We start from the raw sequence: 20,635 nt of genomic DNA, 5'->3' as shown, positions 1-20,635 counted from the left end.
TGTAAAGAAAATATTTTAAAAATTATTCACTTTGAAGTATTTTACAGGAAGGATCTAGGAGCATTTTTTGGCCATCTAACTACTTACTACCCAGACAAGAACAGCACAATTACCTCTCCTAAATGCATCAGGACATAATTGTTTATGTAGTTAATTCTAGACTACCTTTCATGCTGCAAGCCAAATGATGATGCATCATTAAAATTACTTAATGGTTCTCTAAAACTTAACCTAACCAGTGCCCTGCAGTGGAAGCCCCCATCCAAGATACAATGCTTTATTAATTGTGAACATTTTTACAAGCCAGCCTTATCGACAGTTGCCTACTGCCCTAAGAAATTATGAGTATCTTCTTGGACAGCAGCATCTCAAATAGTTTAAGATATTTTTTGAGTACCATCATCTTATGTTAAGACTAATAACTTAAGGAGTAGATGCCAGTGACACTGAATAGCCCCCCCCCCTTTTCACCCCCAAATCTGTTAGTGTTGCATGTATTTCTATCCAGCTCATATATCACTCAACTTCCAAGTCATAAACATGCTCAACTTCAGTAAAACTAAATATAAAGTTACCAGAATTACAGCCTCTACTGATAAAACAATCAAGAGAGTTAGAAAGCTAAATTCCTGTATACCAACCAGTACAAGCTGGGAATAACAAATCCTTTCTGTAACACCTTATTTACATTTTTGCCTTTCAGTCTTCACTCATGCTGGCCAAGAAGCATCTAGCTCAAAAGGATTAAATGTCACAGTGGAGTATTACGCCTTCAAACAAGCCATTGCATATGACTATTACTACCTAGAAGAAGAGAGAAAACGTTAATTGCATCATAGAATTGTAGTTTTGCACTGCACTGGCAATTTAACACTGGTGACAACCTGGCCTTCGTACTGGACAGAACCAGATGCATGAACCAAAGCCTAAAAAGGTGCTGGATTTGTTTTTTGTTACATTCTCCTCCTATACAGTTAACGGCTTGTTTAAATTCACTGTTTGCGAACTGCACCAGAATAAATCTTGTCTGCTCAGTTCCTCTGCTCTGTAAGGCTAATGCTGCATACTTATCTGTGAATAGAAGCAGTTTTGGTTCGTTAACACAAAGTTGTAAAGTAATTTCAGTACAGTGACAGAAATAGCTGATTAACGCATTCTAAGAATTAACACTGCTAGTTTTGAGAGCTACCAAAATAGTTAAACAAATGCAGTTTGTTTTTCTTTAAGATACTGATTCTAAACACTGAGCTTCTGTCCTATGCACAAAGTGTCATGTATGAAAGATCAGTGCTTTCTTTCTGAGGGGTGAGGCGGTGAAAGCATGCGTGTGGTGGTGCAAATGCTCCAACTGAGGCGGCCAATAATTGATTGTCCAAGAAAAAAAAACATTCACAAAAGTTTTATTAAAAAAATTCCCCTTTCACCTCAAACAAGTGAAGCTTAAGTTCCGTTCTACTAGGTTATGTTTAGAAAAATGAAAATAATACAGTAATTTTTGTAGGCTATACATTGTAAAGTCCCGTAAGTCAGCATAAACTTGGACTGTGCAAGCAAATATAGCAAGTATTTCAGATGTCATTTATTTGGTCCATCAGATGTACAGTATAGTAGTAGTATCTGAGTTTACAAAACATCAAATATAAATAACCTGAAACTGTAACAATACACAAAAATTTGCTTCTTACATTGACATACCAGGCAGTACGAGCTGAAAAACTTGAGTAAATTAACAGTTTTACAGTAATGTACATAGTGCCAGTTGAAGTTTCAGAACACTGTTAAAACATGGCACTAATTTGCTTTAATGAATTTTCTTCTTTACTTGTTCAGGGTGTGAAAAATGTTTAGGACTAGGCTAAAAATACTTTTCTTCAAGCAAAAAAATAAGAATGTAGTTACTTAAAATCTGGGCATCAGATGATGACACTTTACTAAACAAGAGTAGTTTTTTTTTGTTCTATTGAATTATACCTAAAAGGCATTTACACAAAAATAACATGCTTTTCCCATGACTGTTTAAGCAAATACTTATCTGTAAGTATTTATAAACTATGCTTCTACTACATTTAATATATGGAATTATATCTAAAAACTTCTGAAAGAGTCTACTGAGATGAGAGCTTTATCATCAAGAGAAACAGACACAAATTATTTAAGCCAGTGGTTTGGTATTCACTTGGAATAAAGGCCTGAAAATTAGTCTAGTTCTGGACATTTTTCACATCCCAACATAACACGCTGTTACTGCATTACGTTATCTGAATCATTGTGTCAAGGGGCATTTGCATGTTCAGTCTAATGCTATAATTTCATCTTGCTCTTCTGTCTGCTCAGTACGCACTCTCTTTGTACCGACACACTCTTTATCTTCTAGTTTTCTCTTGCGGCTTTTGATTTCCATATCATCATCAACATTGCTTGAAGTACCTTCATCTTCAGAATCAACAATCAATAGATCGTCTTGATCTGGAGCTGCAAAATACATGTGTTTAATTCAAATGGGTACTGTAAAGATAGTCTACTGAAACCAAATTTCATACTTAAAAATATTAATGTCTCTAATACTACAAATACAACTTGAAGCATTCTTCATCCATATTCTCTGGTCATTCAACTGCAAGAGTATTTAGAATTTCTCTGAAACAAGGATGAAATAGGCTTTTCACACAGTTATTCCCCTCTTCGCTAGAGGTATGGAAAACATTGCAGTAATGCAGGAAACGCATTAGTTAGCACTGGGTTTTTTGCATGTACAAAATAGAAGAGTCGCGTGCTGTCTGCAGCAGTCCTTAGAAAAGAACTTTTACATACAACTGAGCTGTAGTCCAGCCTTTCCTTTCACTAGCGCATTCAACAGAGCTCCCACTAGAAGCCATGCCCCACGAAAGAGAGAAAACAGGGAGGGAAGAGTGGAAGGGTGAGGAGACTTAGAGAGCTGAAGGATAACAATGGATAGTATACAGAAGGGAAAATAGAACCAAATGTGAGCTTTCAAGACATCTAGTGGATTTTGTTTCTTTTGAAGTACAAATTCACTGTAAAAACTAATCTTATGCTTTTTTAAATACAATTAGAAATCAATATTAGCAATACTCTTTAACATTTAATCCTCCCCTGAAACAAGACACTAGTGGAAGTGACTGTGTACTTGTGTGCGTATCTTAAATAGGACCATCTGACAGGCAAAGGAACATCATCCAAATGTGTAAGACGGAACTACAGTTATCTAACTGACATCTGTCACAAGTGTTCAGATTCATACGCTATCCCTATAAAACCGTATGTTTGCAGTACTTCAGCCTTCAGTGCTTAACCATCCCAGAGTCACGAAAGCTAAACTATTTTGAATATGTTCGAAGAAACACTCTACATTAGGAAGGTGATGGTACTTCTTCCTGAATAGGAAATACTATTTTTCTTGTCATGCTTCCCTAGACAGGTGAAAAATAATTAATTTGTAACCAGATAATACCAGATGTTTTCTTAAATTAACAGAATGAAACATGATCAAAGAAACCCACAAAGTAATATTTTAATCTGTAGGGAGAAAGCGACAGATTTGGTTGATTCTTTTTTGTCAAGCCATAGCGTGACCATCAGAAAGAATGGGTCTTACTTCATTTAGGATACACTTCAGGTGACACCCCATCAAGCCCTTGCAAGTTAAATAATGTAATTTTGAGGTGTATTTACTGTAAGCCTTTGTAAGAATCTCAAATGTGCATTTTGTAACAATTGTAAACGTGCATTTTTCTGTTTAATATTATGTTTATACACAGAGGCAACTTAAATGCTTTTTATTTCATGTTGGCAAACAAGTCATAAAACTGAAGACAACTATTTTAATTGGACCGCACTACTGAACCACTCTTTTGTTTTATTTCATATTGATTACCATTATTTACCTGTTGATGTTGAGGGTTGCGCTCCATCATCACTACCATTGGTAATATTCTTAGATGCTGGTTCTGATGGTTTAGGACCAACCTTTTCAGGGCTATCACCAACAACTTCAAATTCTACGTCTTTTTCTAGGTCTTCACTATAGAAAAAACATATATATGCTTTTAAACAACCAAGTGAAAATAAAAACCTGTCTTTTTCACAAAGAACGCGATTCAAGTATTAGAGCACCCTGCAACTATGACAAAATGAGAAAAACATTAAAAAAGAGGAAAATCTGTTCAGTCTTCCCTTACAATTTATGCTTTGTCTATTCACATACACTGTTCCACCCAGTGCCACGACTTAAAACGCTTAGGAATGAGAAGAATAATTCCTTGAGCTTACCCTTCTTCCTCAACGTCACATTCCTATTCTCACTGAAAGTGCAGTGTGTTAGTTTAGTGTATATAATAGCTATTTTATTTATCCAGGGCTAAATACACACCCCAATTATTTCAAACTGACTTCTGTTGCCACCGCTGTATCTGAACACAGGTTTTGCACTGTATTTTTACATTTATTCCAATTACTTATTTTTATTATTCCAATTACTTTCGTAAAACAAACCGAAACAACAAAACCCAAAACAAACAAAAAAACCCCAATTCTATAAATTCATAAAAAATGACAATTCCTCTTTTACTTCTGTATTTTCTTTCCACAGCTTAATCTTTGAGCTTTAGTCATAAATTTAAAATTCTGAGTTGGAAGTTCCCTGTGGAACTGTTCTACGTATACACACAAAAATAATTATTTCATAATCCTTACCTATGAAGCACATTGATTAACAGTGTATAGTCCTGGAGGAAATCATCTGCTTGTAGTCGAGTGCCATTTCGAATTCCAAAGTCTGATAATTTCCTGTGGTTATTTGCTACAAAAATAGTGGAAAACTGCCGTGTATAAAGCTATTGATATAAAGATCTTTTACATCTGAATAAATGAGTACTCCAGAAATGTTATGTAGAAACTTAAGATTAACATTTATCAGCTACATTTAAAGTAAAATCTGACATTTAAGCCTATGAGTAGTTAAAACTACTTATGGCTGACTTATTTACTCCTCATGCATCATATTCAAGCACTTTGCTAATATTACATCTAGGAACATTTCTGAGATAACATTTATATTACAGTAGCATCTGCAAGCATCATAAAAAGACCACAATCGAAGAACAAGAAAATGAACAGGACTTGCAAGCAGAGGAAAATACTGGTGTACCTTTATAGCTGAATACCTATTCTTGAAAGGAATCCCAACACTCCAGATGAAAAGTACTTACACAGGAAAGCTGAACTGGACACACAGGCTTGTAGACAATATCACTAGCTATTCTTGGGCCACTTAAAGACTTGTAAATCCAGTTCTCTTCAAATATTAGCCTACAGGACGAACACTAGAACATTTGCTATACTTCCATTCTGTATATCTTTGTTTCTTCCAAGTTTTTATCTACTCTTATCTTTAAAAGCTGCAGTATGCATACCTTCTGTTTCTCCTTCTTCTGAAGAGATAAGAATAGTTCCTTTTCCATCATCTATTTGTACATCTGGTGCTACCATAGCAAATTTTTCTTTCACTATCTGCAAAGATGAGTATGATTATTTAATCAGTATCGGACTTCAAAGCACTTATAGAAGAAGGAACCTTGAATTAAGTTGAGTTTTGTATCCTGGCTCATTTTCAGGCATCTGCTGAAAGCCTGTACTTTTTTTTTTTCTTACTTCCATGAACAGAATTATATTTTTGTTGTCTGAAACCTACAGGTTCAGATACGCTGAAATTTTTTTAAAATACTTCACAGAACGACAGAATTACATATCAGTTGTGCCTATGCAACTCTGATGTTGGCTACTGAACTATTCAACTGAAACAATTTTAGAGTTTTTGCTTTTAGATATGAATAGGCTTAAAAAACACCAAAAAGTTGTAAAATATAAAGATCCTTTCACAAGATATACAAGCACACATGAGCAAGAAGCATACTGGCTAATCTAGCTCTCCTTGTAACTGAGGGAAATGCAAAATGTAGAGCAAATATAAACAGCTGATGTTCAGTCAAAATATACTGAACAAAACCCTAACTTTAATTTACAGTATTAGAAGCAGAATGAAAGATTTAGCTAATGTTCAAGATTTACCTTATCCTGGAGTGTTAACACAGTAACTTTGTGTACATTAAGCTTCACAGTCACTTCTGGCTTACTTGCACATACATAACAGTTAGGATTTGGTGGATCCAAAGCGCAAGGAACCAATAGCTTCTTTCTGGGATTTGGCTGCTTGTTCAGAAAAATCTTGAGGACAGACAAGAATAAAACAAGTTATACTGTAAGTAACAGCACTCATAAAACCTGTTCTCTTACAGATTTATTCTTAGTCTCACAGGCTGTCCTGTTCCCTAATCCTCTTTGACATGCTTGCTGAACAGGAGAAAGTGCCGATTATGGCTAGTCCACAATGACACCTGTGCTGGCTGAGCAGCTATTGCCAAATAGATTTGTAACATGAAACCACCATGTTTCAAGTGATGTCAGTCTGGTTCTCTCTCCTACCCACCAGCCAATTTTCATTAAATCAGAGGAATTTAATGATCCTTGAGACTTCCACTTCTCTTTTCATTGTGGCTGAAAGTACCCAGCACATTCAGAATCTACTGAAGCAACAAGTGAGAGACAGTAAACACTACACAATAGTCAAAGCAGGTTAAATGCAACTTTTAAACGAATTATAAGGAACAAGAAAGTAAAAGTATCTTATTCCCACTTACCGTTCTACACTGATCTATTTTTCCTGATAAAATCTTCAAACCCTCCAGCACTATCAGACCAGCTATTACTGCATTAGTGGTAGCTATAGCTGGGATAATATTTCCTGCCATTGCTGCAAAATAGGCAAGAGTATGCAGATTTTTAAACAGTAAATGAAAATGAGAAGTTTAGATAAGTATTTAAATTGGAAAACGTTATATTTCATCCTTACACTTGATATCAAATCTGCTCTTCATATTCATACTGAAAACATGCATCCTGAGGTTTGCGGCAGAAGTGACAAAATCCATTGCAGAAGGATCATCCTAACAAGAAGTTAATAAAAAAAAGTATTTACAAATCAGATTACTCGTTGGAAAAGGTTTGCAAAACATGGTCCTTAAAAACTTAAAACCAGAAAGTTTAAAAAACAAGAGTCTGTAAAATATTCTATTTCAAAGTCAATATACCACTTCTTTGAGATGGTACGTTTAGACAGAGCAGTAATACTTTAAATACACATTTAGAAATTGTACTTAGTATTTTAGTAGTGAATTAACATATTAGTAGTAATAAAATGCCTTGTATGTTCAAAGTAATGTCTAAACCCTAAATCTGACAATGTTTTATGCTCAGTTTCAAAAAACTGCTGTTTAGAAAAGTATTTTTATTATCTGTTTTAATACTATTTCACTTTTTTGTCCCTTCTATATTTACAAACTATTTTTTTTTCCTTATGCCAAATGACAACTGACTGCTGGAAGATTACACTGTTCTGTTCTTGGTTTTCTTCAGCAAAACTCCTAATACATCACATACCTACTGTCAGAGCTAATTACTGCATACAGCTCAGCAGAACTCCAGCTAAACCACTGTATAAGAACATGTTTTAGAGAAACTTATAAAGAAAAAATGAAGTTAATTATTAAAATATTTTCAAAAATCAAAATATGACAAATACTTCTGCATTTGTGCTTTTTAAAGTTGCTAGATTAAGTTATTTTACATCACAATAGTTAATCCTTACACTCAGTGAGTTACAAAATATAGTGTTTAATGTATATATTTGTTTACATATGGAAACCGATTTCAGTGAGGTGCCAGACGTTTTTGTTCTAAGCAGTACTATCTTGGAATGAAACTGAATGAGTCCAACGAATACTTGTACTACGCATGTAGAGTATAACCGGTTCTTATCTATTTGGCAAACTAACTTTATCCCATATAAGCTCTGCTCCATCACCCTTCTCAGCCAGGTGAAGTCTCAGGGTTTCAACGCTCTTTGAAAATAAGTGTGCATAGCTCTTGACATCGAGAACTTGTTGATCCTTCAAGATTGCAGAGGATTCATTTTGTTGATCAGATATGTTTTTCTCTTTGGGAAAAGAAAAAAAATATCAGGAATACTTACAAAAGTCACAGTTCTCTCAGAGGGATTAGAATTTTCCATTTCAGCAAAATTAAGTATTTTCTAAATTGAAGAACAATACACTTAAACTACAGTAGCCCACACATTTTACAACAAATCTGCACTTAAAACTGCAACTATGGCTATACTTGTATCAATATGTACAATATGTACAAATTACAGCAAATTTAAATTTTCAGCATGAATCAGGAATCAGCTTTCAGAAATGCATCACTGCTTATGGGTAAAGCCTCCTAGAATAAGCCGACATATAATTTTATGAAATGTGACATTTCTGCAGCCAATACTGAGTATCTAAAATGACAAATGCAAAACAGTTTTAGAAAAAACATTTTCTATATGGAGAAAATTTAAATATCTTCAGGAATCACAAAGAATTAATATGTTCATTATCAGTACTCACCTGTGACAGTGAGAAAATCTACATATCACATAGACGCATTAACAAAGAGCAGGTATGACTGAAAAATATACAGTGGAAAGAAGGACAAGTACCTTGATTTTGTACCTCAGCCCAGTCCAGTGGCACTGGAGGCTTTCTTTTCCTCCACAGCTTATCCATTGTCAGCAGATATCTAATGTCATCTTTGAAAAGCTACGAAACATTTTAAATAAAAAAAACAACAAACCAAAAAAAAAAGCCCATTAAAATTAAAAGGGGAAAAACAGACATTATTTTTTCACATCTGCTGTGAAATTGAAAAATCAGCATAAGATTTTTGAAATTTTGCTTTCCGTCTTGATAATATTTTTAACCACATAAATAAAAACATCAAAAAAACTTCTTATTCCCCATTCTCTAACACTTACTGCATAAAGCAGACACAGCTCTGATTAATGAAGGGGTGGTGGTGTGGAGAGTTAAGTAAAACATAAAGAAACAATAGTCCAAACAGTACGTTCACCTGTCCACCGAAGTCATCACTACAGCTTTTTGTATACTCTCCCTAATTCTTACCTACACGCCAACGACTTTCCAAAGTAAAGTTATTACTACCTATCAACATCACATTCTGTAAGTTATTAGTACCCATCAGCACTTCATTCTATGCTAATTTTCTCTATTTATCCACTTTCAGCAACTATTTAGAAGGAAAACTCCCAAACCAGTTTATATTTTCTTACACCAGTGCCTGATTATACACAGAAGATGACTTATAGCTTTTAGGTCCTCACATGGGTTCTGGTTATGCCCAGTAAGACTCCTACAGAATTCAAGTTTACCTTTTCATATTAAAAGTAATTTGAACGAAGTTTTTTCTGTATGGTACAAACAAACTGCTGAAGCCATCTATACAGTCACAGAGGGAATGATGTAAACGAGCAAACGTAAAAGACCAACAATACTACAGCAAAATTGGTGGAAGTCATAACATAATTGCACTAGTGTTTGACTTAACTTTAAAGCACTTCATACACTGCAAATAAAGACATTTCTTGGGGGTAAGGAATACCTTAGTAAAAAGTTTAACTGGATCGTATCCAGTTGATTTAGCCCACTCCTTAGTTGAAACACGTTTAATCTCACCATCTTCATTGGATGCTCGTGCTCTGGCTTCTGCTTCTGCTGGCTCCCCTATTAATAAAGTGTTAACCAATATTTTAATTCAAAAAAGGGAAAATCACATCCAATATTTCCCCTAGGGTCAAAACCCAAAATTATGCAGGGCCCATAAAATGGATTTACTGCACCCAGCAAAAGCTGAGGTAGACAAACTGCAACTTCTCCTGTTTGCTTCTGTAACTGTGACTCACTAATTTAACTTGATGTCACCTAATTCCTTTACCGGTAGGAACACTGAACAATTGTTTCCTACTCGTTTTCTCCACATAATGTTGTGATTTCAGTGGTCTCTTTTCCTGGCTGAAGAGTTTTAGTTTGGTTAGAACTTCAAAACACACAAAAAAATAAAGTGGCTTCCTACTTCCAGTTATTCCTACACAAAAAATTCCACACACAGAGATACTATTCATTTTGTTTCTTTTCCAATCACATCTGGCAATTACTATCATGATTCCCAATAAGCAGCACGTTGATGTTTTCATGAAGCTGTCCATTACCTTCTCGACTGATTAAGAAAAATCAACTCTGAGACCATCACTTTACATGTAAATTTGTGAATGATTCCCCCCTTTCACCAACACATCACTTACATCATTTCGTATTTATTTGCACCAAGTCTACCTAATGTCTCATTGCACGTCATTCTGCACCGTGAAACATTCTACAACTTTTGCAGTTAGTCCTCATCTTTATTATTCTGAGTGACTTTGCTTAATCAGGTATGCTGAACAGCATCAGTCCCATCACCAATCTGAGACACTCCTTTAATCACCATTTATCTGTATCATTTAAGTAGCTTATCCACTTCAGGATCTTAAATCCTTTTTTCTCCCCATGGCTGCTTAGCTCCTTCGGGTTCCTCACAAGAAGTTTTTGAGTGCCCCCTGCAGATTCAACATAGCATAAACCAGATGTGCTTGCCCACAGGTTTGCCAACTCCTTCAGAGGACCCGCAGAGCCACCCAAGGCATGGCTCCCCTTCACAAAGGTTGCACTGACTCTCCCCTGCAACACCACATATATCCACCGATTCCAAACAGCGTTACTGCTACAGACACTTTGCTCACTGACATGAGGCTACAGCTCAGGCCTTCCTATAATTGCCCTGGTATCTTTCTTTAAATGTAAAGTGGCATCCAAATATTCCAGCTGCCATTGTTTTAAGGGAGTTTATACATCACTTTTTAAGACTCATTTATTTCATTCTGCACGTCCTGTCGGAACCACCTGCTGGGTGATCACTATCTGATGTTCAGAGAACTTGAAGAGCTGGAGGATCCTCTAAGCTCCATCTCCAAAGTCCATTCACATATCAAAGAATCCAAAAGAAACAACACAGAATGATGTTTATTCACCTCCACAGTAACTACAGTTAGTGTCCCTACAGAAAAATACTGAATAGCTACAAAAACATCACTTAGAATGGGCATATTTCCTATTTGGATTAACACTGAAGTGCTTCAGGCTAGAAGAGTTCAAACAATCCCTTAGTTCCTTGCAATCCCTCAGCTAGGAATGGAAGAAGCCGAGTGGTCACAAATCCTCAGTTTCTTGGTCCTCTGTTCAAAAGACAAGCCTCCCAGCTGCAGGGAAGGAGGAAGCACTCCATCAAAGCCAAATATATAGAGGAAAAAAAGGCCACCCTGTGAATATCAGTTATATTTAATTTGCACTTCAAGCTCACGTTTCAAGTTTCTGTGCACATGGGGAAGGCCGTTGGCTGCAGAGGGAACAGGTGTCTCCAAACAGATACAAGCCTACTCGCCTAAATCATGTATCTTGCACCTAGTTGTGTTAACTGAACTTTATGATTAGCGAGTGTATCGCTTGTGTAGCTCACAGCTGTTCTACGCACACTACCTGAGCACAACTAGTGAATGCCAGTGACCCATCTTACACTGTATTAAAAAGTTTTCACAACAGCTGAAGTAACCCTTTTGAAAATGTTTTAGGCTGCCCACAACAGCCACAGTTCTGACAGGTGAAGCTATTAAACTTTGTCATTCGGAAGAGTATTTTTTGCACATTTTTATGCAAAAGCTTCTGGTATGCACTATGCATCAAGTTAACTAAAAACACTGCAGTTGTTTCAGGTACCTATTGAGCAGCAGTATAAGGGAACTAACTTACGCACAGTGTACATGAAGGTCTGCAAGGGAAACTACTGTTAATACCCCCCGAACTCTTGTCTGAGGGTAAATGGAATCCTCTTAAGAGAAAACAGAGCTGAACTCTCTAACCTTAAGAAATGTACAGCAATAAGTCACAATCTCTGAAACAGAACATTTCAGTAACAGGGTAAGCTACCAGCTTATATCACACTCACAGGCAGCTTCAGGATCAGCTCTGTCAGGAGAGACTTCTTGATCAGCATCTTCTTCTCCAAACAACTGGCTATATGATAATTAAGAAGAACAACACAACACTAGAATTTCATTATATCTGGTTAAAGACTAAAATACTTGCTAATGGATATATAACCACTTCAGAATCCTTGCTAGCAAAGCGCAACTTCATACGCTGCTTTTAAATTTGCTGGGATTTGTCACACATGGACTTAACACTGACAACATAAAATGTCCGATACAAAAATTAATTTAGCAAAAAACAGTTCTGTGTAACTCACTCTATAGTCCCCCTAGCCTTATATTTATATTGCAGGACTGAAAGCATTGCTTATAACCCTATAAGATCTCACCAAACTTTACATCTGTTAATACATGATTAAACTGAAAAACATGTTAACTTCATATAAAGGTGAAGAATAAAGTAACCTTAATCTACACTGCTGTGCCAAACTAATATGCCCAATTTTCTGTGATATTACAAGAAGACCTAAATACTAACCAACTTTCCATCCTTATATTAAAAGAGAAAGAAAAAGAACACCCTCAAAAAGCCACTCCAAAACCTAGGTCAAAGAACTGGAATTTTTTTGCTATAATCCATACTTATTAAAAACAAAAACCACAAAAGCAAACAAAAAAACCCAACCCATGTCCACTTATTTTGCTGTCAGTAGGTTTAGAAACCAGAAGACTGAACCACTTTTTAAAAAAATCACTTACTTGAACAAATACTTAGCCCACACAATGCAATGGATAGGTTCTGACGGCGTATTTCGGATTGTACAGCCTGGAAAAGTCTTCTGAGTTGGTTTAGGATGACATTCATAACATTCTGTCATTCCCTGGTGAAAAGTGAAATATTTACTTGTCACACTGTGAAGACTGCTGATAGTAAATGCTATTACCAGATGAACTGTAACTGTATCTCAAAACACCCAACACCCTGTTGCCTAAAATAGCCAATGATTTAAACTGAAAGCAACAAAAGTAATACACAACCTAACCTTTTTTATAACTGTTACTTGTCCAAGGTAGCCTGCAGTTCCACTCTCTATAAGAGGAACATCAGCAGCCAGACACATCCTGTTCACATGGTTACGGGCAGCTGCAAATCGAAGAGTTTTTAAAGAAAATGTTGAAAGATTAAAAAAAAAGTTTTACTTCTCCAAATTCAAACTAGCCTCCTATGCAAACATTTATCCTTAAGCTGCCTTATTTTGTTACAGAACACTACACCATTTTCACAGTCATTTTCCAGTTAACACAAAATATATCAACACTATTAAATACAGCAAACTCAACTGAACAAAGTTACATATGTACACACAATACTCATCAGTTCCCATAAAGCAGCAACACAGCAGTTAATGTTTACTTTCAAAACACCTGTAAAAGTAGTAACTACCCTTTCAAGTTCCTAGCGAAGCACACAAGCGTTAGTAAAACTATAGATAAGTTAGGAGGATACTTGTTATTTAACTGACATTGCAGAAGTACTAAGTGTAGAACACATTACAGTTCTGTTTCTACATTTTCATCTCCAATGTAAAATCATAGTGAAAACTTCACCTCTGTTATCCAGAGCATTCATAACCAACGTGAACTGGCGGAAGAACTCTACGTTATAGTCAGGGCTACAGAAAAGAAAAACAATACTCAAAATGGCACATCAAAGTTGTTGGTTATTATGCCACAACAGAAACTACACATGCAAAGGGTAGACTGATATTCGTGTGATAAATTACACATATTATAAATATACTGCTAGCCTTTAACTGCTCCATTTGTCTCCTGCCCATTTTAAAGCTGGGTGAAAGCACAAATTTTATGCTGCTGGAAGGAAGCTACTGCAATTAGTACTAATTTGACCAATGAAACAGACAGACAACGAAAAAGTGATTATACTGCTCTGACCTAATGAGTAAATTGGCTGAGCTGTGGTAACTGACCTTAAAAACCATCAGCTGAGGCTAAAATGTGCACACTGTAATTACCATAGCTCATCAGACTGTTGATAATTCATTATACTCTGATAGTTCAATTGGTTTTGACCACGCCTCCATACCCTTAGGAGCCAAGACATGGGATTTTAAAATCTTGATGCTCCAATATCTTTACATTGCATTTTTCTGATTTAAAGAAGGTGACAAAGAGAGAGCATAGAGGAAACAGGACTAACGGTTTTACAGTTTCAGGAGAAGGATGCAATGAGTCAGTGTTTCAGTGGCTAATCGCAACATCGGAGTTAAAACCTTAATATTACAGATCATAAATTTTTAAGAAACGGGACACAAATTTAAACATGGAAAATAGCTAATGAGGATCTACATGATCTTGTACTCTACTTATTGGTTATGGACCATAAAGACTAAATTTTCACAGTTTGGGGCATATATAAGTGACATTCAGTTACCTACATACACACAAAGGCTTTCATTTTTTTTAATCATGGACTCAACATTCACATTTATTTCAACCTAATTATTGCTCAAGACATCAGGGCATCCTTACAGTGTAGAAGCTTACATAGTAAATGTTGCTAATAAAATGAAAAATGGACAGAAGCAAATGACTACAGCTTACTACCAGAGCTTAAGAAAACTCATACAAAATCCACACTCCCACTCAAATATGTGGTAGTCTCATATTTACAGCTATTCCTTCTTACTGCGCCAACTTTGTAAAACACCTTAAAGCACACCATAGTAGCATTTAAATAACACAGAACTCGCAAATCAAAAAACGTTAAGTAGAGCTTAAAACCAAACATACTTCATGATGCTATCATGGTAAGCTATAATATTAGCTTCTGGATAAAACTGTAACACGCTTTCCTTGGCAACCTAGAAATAAAACAAAAACAAAAAAAACCACTTATTATTCCTTCCTTCCTTCTAAAGACAGACTCAATACCAGTTGAGTATTGAGTAAGTCGACTACCTTAAGACATTTAAATACTTTTGTTACGAAACATTTGGACAGCCATGATCAGCCAACACTTACCTTGTCACAGCAGAAACTAAATTGTGACATATTTCTAACACTGTCTATAAAATAACAGAGTAAGACTTGAGCTTTGACTTTTTCCTCACCTGTGATTTTGATCTTCCAACATGCTTCTTCTGAAACAAAAACTGCCTGTTGAGATTGCTGACATCAATAGTATCCAAATCAATCTAGAAACACACAACAAACAGCCATTTCACTTTTATATAATAAATAACACAGAGCTAAAAGGAACATCATTAACAGAGTTTATGTGATTGACCAAAATGCATAAGCATTACAGATCCCTTTTCAGACCTGTGTATAGGTGTTACCTCTGCACTATAGCAACTGTAGAGGCATTAATGATCACCTAATCATCCTCAGGAATCCATACATTTTAAATAATTACTAGCAAATGGAGCCATACGTCAAAAATTAAGGGCTACATGAGAACACTTTCTGAAGAGAGTCCCTTCTACAAACACATGTGAATGCTGAGATATGTATGCACAGCAGTTGGTAGAAAGTCAGTAACTGATTGTCCTATTTATGGTAGGATAAAGATTTTAGTGAGAATTCATCAGGAGCACTGTGTACAAACTCAGAGGAGATACTGCAGGTATCAGTCTAGATAGGTCCAGTCTCCAGCCAGACTACATAGTCCACTCCTCCACCCCGAATGCTGGCTTTGTACCCTGCTCCATGCTTCCCCAAGGTCCAAGAAAGGCTACTCAGCAAACTAATTGGTACTTCTACTTTATATTTGCACATGGCTTTGAGCAACTGAATCAGTAAACTGAGGGCTGCACTGCCATCTAATTCATACACTGCAGGGCAAAAGCTTTTACTGTTTGTCACCAGCACTAACTGCTTAAGTGCGTATTAAAAAATGAAGCCTACTTAAACAAAAAATATCCAGTCACGCAATCAAGATGTTTAAAATCATATACCACAGAACATCTGTGATGTACAATCTCAAAGGATGCCATGACTGTAATTCCCCTAACGGCTGTGTTTCTATTAATATGCACCCATGAACATTATAATTTCAAATGTGTTTACGCCCCACCACAAGAATTAAGAAGATGTAATTGGAACTTTGAGAAGATCTATTCCTACCTTTGTTGCCACTGCTTTTCCTTTAATTAAACAGTTTCGCTGATCAACCACTCTGTTTAGAAGCCCTCTCCTATCCCTAAGGTTTTTAACAGGGAGGGGAGGGAGACAATTTTTCTAAGCATCAGAGATACTTCTCCCAAATTCCTGACACAGTCAACATAGTAACGCTTGCCACTATATGGAGAGTACTATCAGACTGACTGTACAGTGTGAAGTTTAAACATGACCTACTGAGGGTGTTCTCATAAGCTTTTAATTTTAATAACCAAACTTGAATAACGAAAAAACTATGCCAGACTCTTCTCCCTGAATATCCTTTGCATGCAAGACCCAAGCTCCACGATTAAACTTCCTGTTTTCTGAAGGGACTATTTTTAATTTAAGAATTAAGTTCCAAGATACTAAGAACTGTTTTAGCTAAAACTGTTTGTTTAAACACTAAATAAAAGCACCCGTGGATACAGAGCAAAAAGAAAATACGTGTTTTAGAAATACATTATCCTAGTAACTTCCCAAGGTCTTGTATCTTTTCATGAAAATAGTATTTGCATGGAAACGCATTTCTGCCTCCTTGCCTTTCTCATAAGACACACTCAGAAAGCTTGCTTAGTCCAAAGCCAAAAAGCCTGAGAACCTCAAGTGAAAATGATTAAACGCATAATTCTGTTAAAACTTCCACCACCCAGAAAGCTTTTAGTATTTTAACTAGAGATGATAACAAGTGACACAAACTGCAACTGAAAACAGTATTACCAAGACCAAAAGAAGAAAAGGAAGTTTTTCTCTTAAGAGAATACCTGACACCATTGGACTGCAACAGAAGCTTCAATCTTGCTAAAAATTATCAGAATTTAACAGCTCTCTTGTTAAGATAACTTTTACACTACTGCCATTTTTGCAAGTGTCATGATTTAACACCAGTCAGCAACTAAGTACTAGGCAGCCACTTGCTCACTCCCCCTCCACCCCCCCGGGGATGAGGAGGAGAATCGGGGAAAGGTAAAGCTCATGGGCTGATCTGAGAACAGTTTAATAATTGAAATAAAGGTAAAGAAACCCAACCAAACAACGAACATTAAAAAAACCAAACAACTCAAAACAGTAATAACTGTAATGGAGAGGAGAGGGGGAGAGAGCAATAAAACCCAAGGGAAAAAACCCAAGTGATGCACAATACAGTTGCTCACCACCCGCTGGCCGAAGCCCAGCCGGTCCCCGAGCAGTGATCGGCAGCCCCCAGCCAACTCCCCCCAGTTTATATACCGAGCACGACGTCCATGGTATGGAATATCACTTTGGCCAGCTCGGGGCAGCTGTCCTGGCTGCTCCCTCCCAGCTCCTTGTCCCCCTGCTCGCTGGCAGAGCATGGGAAGCTTGAAAAGTCCTTGGCTTAGGGTCAACACTACTTGAATGTTATTCTCTTGCTAAATCCAAAACACAGCTCTGTATCAGCTACTAAGAAGAAAATTAACTCTATCTCAGCTGAAACCAGGACAGTAATTTAGATGGAAAGGCCTCAGAATTCCCTAAGAATATGTATTAATGTTCTTAATTCAGATTTGGATTTGGAGTAATTTGGTTGTTTTTTTTCTTCATTCATGAGGACAACACAACCGCCTTTCCACAAAATATACTTAATGAAATCATGTATTTGTGAGTTTTCTGGTATTCAAAACCCCTAAAATTTTTTTTTAGCTAATATTTTGGTTAAAAAAACATTTCACAACTTAGTCATAAAAAAACCTTTTCAAGTGTTCAAGTTTGTTAGTGTTTAATGAGGAAAGCCCTCAAAAACATCACAAACGTTGACAAAAGCAATTTATTCTCCTAATGGCAAATTTCCTCTTTGCGTAACAATCCTCTCTTTGCTTTTGCCTCCTCTTTTGCCCACCCACTCCATATGTTAGCAAAACGTTACTGTCTTGCATAAAATGCTGCCAACGATATTTTTAAATGAAGATGGCCCAGATCCAAGATGCACTTAAGTTAATGGAGTCCGACCAAGTCGGCCTTGAAAAACAATACAAAAAACTCAAAACTACAGTAAGTGAAACAATAAGCATACCCCAATGAGATTTATGCCTAATGACTAACTGGAAAATCAGGAGATACTAAAGTTTTTCTATTATAACAGACCGCAGGAGTACAGAAATGACATAGTAAGGCAGGGGGGGAAAAAAAAGGCGGGGGGGGGGGGAACGACACAGGCAGAAATCAGTGCAGAAAAACGCAGGCTTTCACTCTTCTGTGTATGTTTACTTCACCTGTACAGCGTTATAAGCGGATAAACTCTCAGTGGCAGACTGAAATCAAAGGGGCAATCTGGAATTACACTTAAGCATATCCTACAAGTTTTAAAAAGTGCTTCAGCAGAAAGGCCTGAGTTGTATGAGTAACAAAGCGAACCAGCAGCTGTACTCTTCTATAAGCCGATACAGTCTTAGCTGTAGTAGATACATAGTTTAGACATAGCTTTAGCTGTCTCCAGTATGCTCTGCTCAAGACCTCTGACTGCAAAACCAAATTTCTTACAACTCGTTATACAAAACTCTCAGATGTGACTCCTATCCAGGCACACACAAGTAAGAACACATTCAAGGAAACACACCTGTGCTCTAGCTGGATTTGTTACTCCCCCGATTTCTTAAAACCACACGCTTTCTGTAACTGCGGTAAGAAATTAAGAAAGGTCTAGAAACCAGGTAACTCCACGTTTTGCTAACAGCATTCCTCTCTATCCCGTTTTCACTGCCACCCTCTCAGTTCTGCCTTTCCCATACACAACCAGAGATTCCTATCAGGAAGCAAAAGCGAAAGCAACAGCCCGCGGGAAGGTGCCGCGGCCGGCCCGCCAGAGCTGACAGCTTTACCGCTCGCCGGCGCGCAACCCACCGCCCCCCACGGTGGGCGTGTTTCGCTGTAACCCGTTACCGGCCCATCACCCGCGGCGCCCGCCAAGGCGGCGTTCGGCGAAACTACGACTTTACGGAGCAACGGCCGGGCAGCAACCACGGCCCTCCGCTCCTCCCGGCGCGCCCCCGCCGGCTCCCCCGCCCGGCGCGGCACGGAGCGCGGCACGGCCCGCCGGAGAGAGCCGGGCGCGGCGGCCCGGCCGATGCGGGGGCGCGGATGGCGGGCGCAGGCCGCGGCCCCTTTGTGGCGGAGCCCGTCCCCCGGCGGCGGGGCGGCGCGGCAGCCGCGCCCGGCGGCTTTGGCGGGCCGGCAGCAGTTTGAAAACACGCAGACAATGCGGCTGGCGGGAGGGGCCGCGCCGCCACAGCGCCCCCGCCCCGCTCGCCCCGGCCCCCCCGCCCCGCTCGCCGCGGCCCCCCGCCTCGGCCGCGCCGCCGCCCGCCAGCCCCTCGGCCACCCCGGCCCCTTCCCCCGCCCCGGCCCGCACCACGTCGATGTTGCTGAAGCCGGTGAGCACCAGGTCCTTGAGGAGCTCGCAGCCGATGCCGCCGGCTCCCACCACCAAGAGCCGCGCCTGGTCCACGGCCTCCGCCAGCTCGCTGCGCAAGGGGCCCGACACCGGCACGGACATGACGGCGGGCGAAGAACGGCGGCGGCAGCGAGCGGGGGGAGCGACTCCGCGCGGCTCTCCTCAGCCGGGCCGCACTCCGGACAGAGAGCCCGGGCGGGACCAGAGCGGCGCCGCCCGCCTCGCCCGCAGCGCCCCCTGCCGGCGGGAGGGCCTCGCCCCTTTCCCGCGCACCGCCCAGGAAGGCCGCAGCGGCGCCAGGGCTCGGGCGGGACGGGGCGGGCGGAGCCGCCGGTTCGAGCCCCGCTCTCGCCGCCGCCTAGGGGCTGCCCGCGGCCCCGCAGCGACCGGCGGGAAGGCCGGACCGAGCCCGCCTGCTGCAGCCGGGGCTCGGCCCACGGCGCGGGCTTGGCCGGGGGAGCGAGCGGGCCAAGCGCCCCTGCGGGCGCGGGGGATTTTCGCGCCGTTAGCCTGGGCTAGGGGCTGGCCTCCAGGAGCTGACCGGGCCTGCTGCAACCCTCCCCCGCACAAAGTCGTTCTGCGCACACGGTCCATCCCTTCAGCATCACCCCACCCCCCCTTGGGTTTTTTTTTGGATCCACACTTCTAGTGCATTCATTTAGTGCTGCAGCATTAAACCTGTACGAAACGCTTTAAGGACACTTACTTAAATTACTCCTCCATTAAGTCAATTAAAATACTGCAATTTAGCCTAAGCCAACAGGGAACTCCACAGAGGAACTCAGTGTTTTAAAGCAAAGCAGCACGACCAGCCGGTGCTAAGAAGCAGGGCGCTACACCTGCCCCGCGCTCCCCGCTGCGGGAACAGCAGCACCAACACAACCCTCCACCTCTTCCCACCCAAAGCAACATGACTGTCCAAGCCCATTTAAGCATGCCAATCTAACTTATCCACTGGAAAAAACATATAGAAAAGCTTCATGGTAGAACACTACAGTGACAGCAAGGCCCTTCCAGCCACTACCCAATGAATTCCTAACCTGTGGTCA

The 20,635-nt window shown here is 39.3% G+C and overlaps 2 protein-coding genes across 4 annotated transcripts in view; both read right to left on the bottom strand.

Moving 5' to 3' along the window:
* WTIP (WT1 interacting protein) overlaps positions 1-1,285 on the bottom strand; it is a 96,750-nt gene extending 95,465 nt beyond the window's left edge. Inside the window, exon 1 of the mRNA XM_080364998.1 lies at positions 642-1,285. The gene's annotated coding sequence lies outside the window, so the exon portion shown is untranslated. The remainder of the gene's footprint in view (positions 1-641) is intronic.
* A 99-nt stretch (positions 1,286-1,384) lies between these two features.
* Positions 1,385-19,805, bottom strand: UBA2 (ubiquitin like modifier activating enzyme 2). Of its 3 annotated transcripts, none has more exons than XM_080364999.1 (17): positions 19,545-19,805; positions 15,130-15,213; positions 14,810-14,880; positions 13,607-13,671; positions 13,042-13,142; positions 12,758-12,879; positions 12,016-12,083; positions 9,580-9,701; positions 8,621-8,720; positions 7,911-8,071; positions 6,929-7,022; positions 6,717-6,829; positions 6,088-6,243; positions 5,433-5,529; positions 4,714-4,819; positions 3,906-4,042; positions 1,385-2,472 (listed from the first exon to the last, which is right to left on the bottom strand). In XM_080364999.1, the coding sequence occupies exons 1-17, from the start codon at positions 19,686-19,688 to the stop codon at positions 2,291-2,293; spliced, it is 1,923 nt and encodes a 640-aa protein (XP_080221125.1). In that variant the 5' UTR covers positions 19,689-19,805; the 3' UTR covers positions 1,385-2,290. The 3 variants fall into 3 exon arrangements, with proteins under 3 accessions (XP_080221125.1, XP_080221127.1, XP_080221126.1); XM_080365001.1 differs by lacking the exon at positions 19,545-19,805 and adding an exon at positions 19,015-19,056; XM_080365000.1 differs by lacking the exon at positions 19,545-19,805 and adding an exon at positions 18,753-18,984.
* Between the last annotated feature and the right edge of the window lie 830 nt (positions 19,806-20,635).

The sequence above is a fragment of the Falco punctatus genome, assembly GCF_963210335.1.
Source record: "Falco punctatus genome assembly, chromosome: 14".
Lineage (NCBI taxonomy): Eukaryota > Metazoa > Chordata > Aves > Falconiformes > Falconidae > Falco > Falco punctatus.
This window is presented reverse-complemented; position numbering and strand designations above follow the sequence as displayed.